Genomic DNA, 6449 nt, shown 5'->3' on the forward strand with positions numbered 1-6449 from the left:
AGGAGGTTAAAGGGGAAGGACCCCCGGAAGTGCCCCCTCCTCAGCGCCGGTGAGGCCGACGCCGGGGGAGGAGTCCCCTGCTTCCCCCGGCGTGGTTGGTGCGTGCCGGGTGACGTCAGAAGCAACCCGCCCCTGCCTGGATGGTGCACCCAGAGTGACGTCAGGAGCAGAGGCCGGAGCTGTCCATCAGCACCAAAGGCCGCCGGCGGGCTCAGGGCATGGGGCCGCGGCTCCAGGGCAGCCCGAGCTCCTGCTCTTGCTCCAGCTCCTCTCCCTTCCCCGGACCGGGTCCGAGTCCCCGGGCCGTGGGGCAGCAGTGCCAGCCGGTGTTAGAGGTGGAGCGGCGACGCCGTTGCACAGAGACCAGTCTCTCCGGCCCAGCAGCCCCCTTCGCACGGCGGACTTTGCCCGGACCCCAGTCAGTAGGAGCCTCTGGCGTCCCACAACTCCGGCTCCTCCGGCCCCTGAACAGCCTTTCTCGCTCGGAAGCCCAGGTCACCTCCAGCCCAGGTAGATCTTGAAGAAATCCAAATTGAGCCTCTCACAGATGGTGCTCGGGCTGCCTCTTTTTTTTTTTTTTTTTTTTTTTTTTTTTGCCAGCTGCACCCTACCCTCATCTGGTCCCATCTAGTCCCTCTTTTAAGTCCACCCCAACGGCCTCTAGCCAGGCACTTGTTTCCCTTTGTCTTTCTTCCCGTTCCAGAGCAGCTTCCAGAGCTGCCTGATGTGGGCACCATTCCTTTGTCCACTGTGCCCTTGCTCAATTCCCCCACTCGCACTGTTATCCTGGTGGAGATCCACGACTGACTCTGACCCCAATTCCCTCCCTGTCAGGCTGACCCCGGAGGGTGACCCTCTTCCATTCCCAGCACTATGCCGGGTACTATGGAAACTCTGCGGTTCCAGCTGCTGCCCCCGGAGCCAGATGATGTCTTCTGGGGTGCACCCTGTGAACAGCCTCTGGAGCGCAGGTATCAGGCACTGCCGGCCCTCGTCTGCATCATGTGCTGTTTGTTTGGAGTCGTCTACTGCTTCTTTGGTGAGATCCCCCTCATTCTTCACCTGTGCCCCTCCACTGTTTCCCTGAGGTTCCTTTTCTGGTGCATCCCAAATCATTTCCAGCACATCTCGCCCCCATGCCTGTATCTTTCTCTTGTTGATCCCAGATATATTTGTAGATAGTTGACTCTAGATTCTACAGAGCACAGGTTTTTAAGTTAGGCTGTTTGAGTTTGATCCTGGCTCTATATGTTAGTCACTGTGATGTAATGGGTATGTTAATCTGAGTCTCAGCTTTCTCACCTGGACAAGGGCAACAATGTTTGTCTCATATAGACATGAATTAGTAGGTACTCAAAGAATAGTAGCTATTGTCATGAAGATGTGTTTGGATCACCGGGCTAAGCAGACAGTTAGCATGGTGATTAAACATGGTCCCTTACAACAGGACATATTGTATGGTGGAGGCGAGACCTGGAATATTCACACTTGTGATACATATTAGTGTGGGCTGGATGGTAGTCACAAACATGGAGATCGCCTACAAGGCAGATTCCCATAAGGATGGTTATTGTGAAGAGTTGTATGGGGGAGGGCGTGGTATGTCTGTAATCCCAGCATTCAGGAAGCTGGAGCAGGGGTACGGAAGCTGAAAGCCAGTATGGATTACATGGTGAGATGGTGTGTGTGTGTGTGTGTGAGAGAGAGAGAGAGAGAGAGAGAGAGAGAGAGAGAGAGAGAGAGAAAGAGAGAGAGAGAGAGCAGTAACTGCTGGAGTTCAGTTGAACAGGTGAGTGTGGGCCCAGTTGACAGCTCTCAAGGTCTTGGCCTAAGGTCTTAGCTACCATCCTTAGAGAAAAGTATACCTTATTCTCACTTCTACAAAGCTGTCAATCACATAGACTAGTGGCAGCTTACAGTAAAAATGCCCAGTGGATCCTTCAGAAAGTTATAGAACTTCACAGTGGAGACTGACTTCTAAGGGTAGCGACCCAAAGAAAGCCTCCAAGAGGATTGTGAGCATCAGAATCAGTTTGGGCAAAAAGGCTGGCAGGTTTGCCCCAGTGTGGCAGACTCTGTACTCCCTGTGAGAATAATTGAGAATATGGGGTTTGTGTCAGGTGGTCTTTCTTTTACATTTTTGCAGAGTGGCAGGAGAAATGCCCCCCCACACACACAAGGGTTCAGGACATGTAATGGACCTTCAAACCTCTCCATGCCCTCTGCTCTGTGCACTGACTCCCTCTGCATGGTGCTCTGGATAGCTTCATTCCTTATCCTTGGCTCCTGTGTCATCCTACCCATCCTGGATGCTCCTACCCTGGGATTCAGAGCCTTGTTATAAACCCTGCTCCTCTCTGACTCCAGAGCCTTCTGGAATCTGACAGCCCCACTCTTGGGACCAAATCTCTCCTTTTTGTCTTCATTATTTTTCTCTTTGGCTTTCCCTGCCCTTCCTTGACTCCCAACTCTGACTTCCACCTTCTACACCCCTTCCTCTTTCAAGTACTGCTAATGGGTGTAAAGTCCCTATCAGCCCCTCTTCTGAAACTCCACAACTTCTCCACATAGTCCTTAGGATTCCTAACAACTCTGTATGGGTCCTAGCTCCCTCCCATCGGTTCTCTTTGATCCCTGTAACTGTTGCCTCAGGAGACTGTTGCCTCACACATACTGATGCCATTTCTCTGGCTTCAGTGTTCCCCTTTGTCTTTAATAATCTTAATGATTCTACTTTTGCCCATCCATCTCCAAAGACCTCATCTCCCCAAACCCAGCTCTGCTATCTCGCTAACCTTCCAGCAGTGCTTTAACTATGAATGAAGCCCTATGACCATACGAAGATCTCATCTGTCTAAACGTATGTGTCCTCACTTCTATACATTTTTTTCTGACTTCCAAATACTTCATCTCTAAATAGTCCCTCCTTAGAGGCCCCAGGCATTCCATTGTTGATCCCCTTGCGATTCCAATGAGTGATCTCTCTGAACCCTATGATTCCAGAGATCCTATTGCCCCATTACTGATTTACTTAACCCTAGTGATCCTTAACTCTGACCCTCAAAAACTTCAAAGCATTATTCCAATAATCACGTCTTCCGAATGATTCCCAGCAAACATCCACCACTGAGTCCTTGTGACCTCCAATTCTCTTACTTTAGCACCTATGTCTCTGATTCCCTTGTGCCTCTATGTTCCCAGCCCTCTGACTTCCTGTCTGGAAACCTCACTTTGGACCCCAATGGCCCTCTTCCCCTCCAGGTTACCGCTGCTTCAAGGCAGTCCTCTTCCTCACTGGATTGCTGTTTGGCTCAGTGGTCATCTTTCTGCTGTGCTACCGAGAGCGGGTTCTGGAGACGCAGCTGAGCGCAGGAGCAAGCGCAGGCATCGCACTGGGCATTGGGTTGCTCTGCGGGCTGGTAGCCATGCTGGTGCGCAGCGTGGGCCTCTTCCTAGTGGGGCTGCTGCTTGGTTTGCTGCTCGCTGCTGCCGCCCTACTGGGCTCGGCACCCTACTACCAGCCTGGCTCCGTATGGGGCCCACTGGGGCTGCTGCTCGGAGGCGGCCTGCTCTGTGCCCTGTTCACACTGCGCTGGCCCCGACCACTCACCACCCTTGCCACGGCTGTGACTGGTGCTGCACTCATCGCCACTGCTGCAGACTATTTTGCTGAACTGCTACTGCTGGGGCGCTACGTGGTGGAGCGACTGCGGGCTGCGCCTGTGCCTCCCCTGTGCTGGCGGAGCTGGGCCCTGCTGGCACTCTGGCCCCTACTTAGCCTGATGGGTGTTCTGGTGCAGTGGAGGGTGACAACCGAGAGGGACTCCCACACAGAAGGTGAGAGGACACAGGCTAGGGTAGGCATGGGAAGATGGGATGGACAAAGATGGGTGGGGTGATTGAGGGATTAGTGAGACAGGACAGAAGCTATACACACCAAAATTGGAAGGCCTCAATTAGAAAGTTGACTTGGCCTGAGTCTAGGAGAACAGGGCTAAATAACAATATTGATTCAAAAAGAATGGGTGGGACACTGGCTCTAGGTCAAGCCCATTCCAGGCACTGGGGTGATAGAGCAGAGATGAAACAGAAGGACAGAGGATGCAGCTCAGTGGTAACATGCTTACCCAGCATGCAAAGGGCTCTAAGTTCCATTCCCAGGATCACAAACAAACAAAGGCTACCAGAGATGGGTTCATGCTCTTATGCGCATACATCCAGGGCAGTTGAGAAACAGATAATAAATATGCAAACAAACAAAGTGAATTCCAGTTGTGCAGAGCGGTATGCAGTGATACAAGGCAACATGAAACTGTAATCTTATGGAGCCAACTGCAGAGTGGCCAAGGAAGGCTGCTTGGAGCAGGTGCAGTTTGTGAGATAGGCTGATGGTGGTGTCGACCCTCCCTCTGGGCTGAACTTTGTTAGGACAGTGAGATGCCCACGGAGGAGTTAGATTAGGGGAGGAAAGAACATAGGTTCGTGTTGGGGAATGTAGAACACATTGGAGCAGTGGGTCTCAACCTTCCTAATGCTGCGATCCTTTAACACAGTTCCTCATGTTGTGGTGATCTCCCAAACATAAACTGATTTTTGTTGCTACTTCATAACTGTCATTTTGCTACTGTTACAAATTATAATGTAAACACTCGTGTTCTCCAATGGTCTTACACAACTCCTTGTTTCACCAAGGGGGTTGAGACCCACAGGCTGAGAACCACTGCATTAGAGGGAGGCAAGGGGAGAAAGGAAACAGGGTAGAAGCAGCTGTCCAGTTGACAGATGATGGCAGCTGGCCTGGGTCACCCAAGGCCTTCGGATTGGAACAGCAACAACAGTAGCAGAGGGGGTATTGCACATACAGGCCTTTGCAAGAAAAGAAAAACTATGGGAAGTACAGTCTTGGAGGTGGGAAATCAGGAAAGGAAGTAACAGGGAGGAAGTGGGGGGTCATAGGCAAGGGCTGTGGAAGCCTAAGGCCCTTTGAGGAGAAGGCAGAGGGCTCAGGGAAGAGCCAGTGTGAACTCGAGTCTTCTGTGCCCATCCCTCTATAGTGGTCATCAGCCGGCAGCGAAGGCGGGTGCAACTGATGCGGATTCGGCAGCAGGAAGAACGCAAGGAGAAGAGGAGGAAGAAGAGACCCCCTCGGGCTCCTCCCCGAGGTCCTCGGGCACCTCCACGGCCTGGGCCCCCAGACCCTGCCTATAGACGCAAGCCAGTGCCCATCAAACGCTTCAATGGAGATGTCCTCTCCCCGGTGAGGCCCCGGAGCCCCTCCAGCTCTAGGGTGACAGAAATGTGTAGACTGACCATGCAGGACGGAGCCTTAGGGAACACTGGCCTTAAAGGCCTGTGTTTGTCCATCAGAACCTCTGTATCTGGGTCCTGATGGATCCAGCTTTATAGGTGACCAAGTTCAAGTTCTGATATTAAATGGATATGGTATATGGTGCATTTTAGGGCTGTGGACTCAAGTGTGGAGATGCCTTGGGCTTGTGCAGGCCAGGAGAGTGTCAGGCCTGGGTGGTAGAGGCAGAGGTGGTTGTGCAGCAGGACTTACAGCTGTGCTTATTTCCCTGACAGAGTTACATCCAGAGCTTCCGGGACCGGCAGACTGGGAGCTCTCTGAGCTCCTTCATGGCCTCACCCACGGACACGGACTATGAGTATGGGTCCCGGGGGCCACTGACAGCCTGCTCGGGACCCCCTGTGCGGGTGTAGTCATGTTCCCACTGTCTAGACTCTGCAGTCACCAGCTCTGCCAGCTCAGAGAGTCCTGCTAGGCCACTACCGAGGCCGCAAGGCCCTGTGGTCTCTGGCTGTCTCTCTCCCCTCCTTGGAGAGGGTTGGCCAGCCACCAGAAGGGAGGCTGTGTCTCAGGCTAGGTAGGCCTGGCCTGAAGGAGAAGCTCCGGTCCAAGCTCCCGAGGGACTTGGGATGTGAGCCCCACTGGGATGTGCTCAGGGTTGCGTGTTGCCCATATATGCGTGTGTGAAGGGGTAGGCTTTGAGGGGACACTGGGACTCTTGCCTTAGATTTCTGATGGGCAGGGCTTCTTCAGGGCCAGCCTGCCTCCTGTCCCACTGCTGGGGTCCCATGGGCCACTCTCCTGCATGTCTGTATGGAGGAGGCCTGCCTGCTTCCCCTATTGCTCTGACTTGCAGCCATCTAAGGGTTCCTGTCATTGTCCATGGAGCTAATGGCAGCACCCTTCACTCTGGTCCCCTGGCCTCTGCAAAGCCACCAGCCTGAAGGGCAGTGACAGGGGATGGAGTGGGGAGTGTTGTTCTGGGTTGGGTTTGGGAGGAGGGGGGAGGGAGAAGGGCTTAAATGCACGGTGCATGTCTGGAGTCTGCCATGCCACCCTGGACACCTCGTGCTTCTATCCCCTCCCACCCTATTTAACATCTTTTATAAATGTGCCAAACTATTTGGCCTCTGCCAGATGT

General features: G+C 53.2%; 1 protein-coding gene across 1 annotated transcript; it reads left to right on the forward strand.

Annotated features, from left to right (window-relative positions):
• The first annotated feature begins 75 nt into the window (after positions 1–75).
• On the forward strand, positions 76–6446 carry Tmem198 (transmembrane protein 198). Its single transcript, XM_027397321.2, has 5 exons — positions 76–510; positions 835–1039; positions 3262–3837; positions 5055–5257; positions 5584–6446. Exons 2-5 carry the CDS (start codon positions 874–876, stop codon positions 5719–5721), a joined length of 1083 nt encoding a protein of 360 aa, XP_027253122.1. The 5' UTR covers positions 76–510; positions 835–873; the 3' UTR covers positions 5722–6446.
• The last annotated feature ends 3 nt before the right edge of the window (positions 6447–6449 follow it).

Source organism: Cricetulus griseus, chromosome 2 (genome assembly GCF_003668045.3).
Source record: "Cricetulus griseus strain 17A/GY chromosome 2, alternate assembly CriGri-PICRH-1.0, whole genome shotgun sequence".
Classification (NCBI taxonomy): Eukaryota; Metazoa; Chordata; class Mammalia; order Rodentia; family Cricetidae; genus Cricetulus; species Cricetulus griseus.

Excerpts from the sequence above, each read along its gene's own strand:
- Tmem198 (XM_027397321.2), top strand. The coding sequence starts at position 874 with ATGCCGGGTACTATGGAAACTCTGCGGTTCCAGCTGCTGCCCCCGGAG. Across the intron at positions 1,040-3,261 it reads AGTCGTCTACTGCTTCTTTG|GTTACCGCTGCTTCAAGGCA; the intron begins GTGAGATCCCCC and ends CTTCCCCTCCAG. Across the intron at positions 5,258-5,583 it reads ATGGAGATGTCCTCTCCCCG|AGTTACATCCAGAGCTTCCG; the intron begins GTGAGGCCCCGG and ends TTTCCCTGACAG.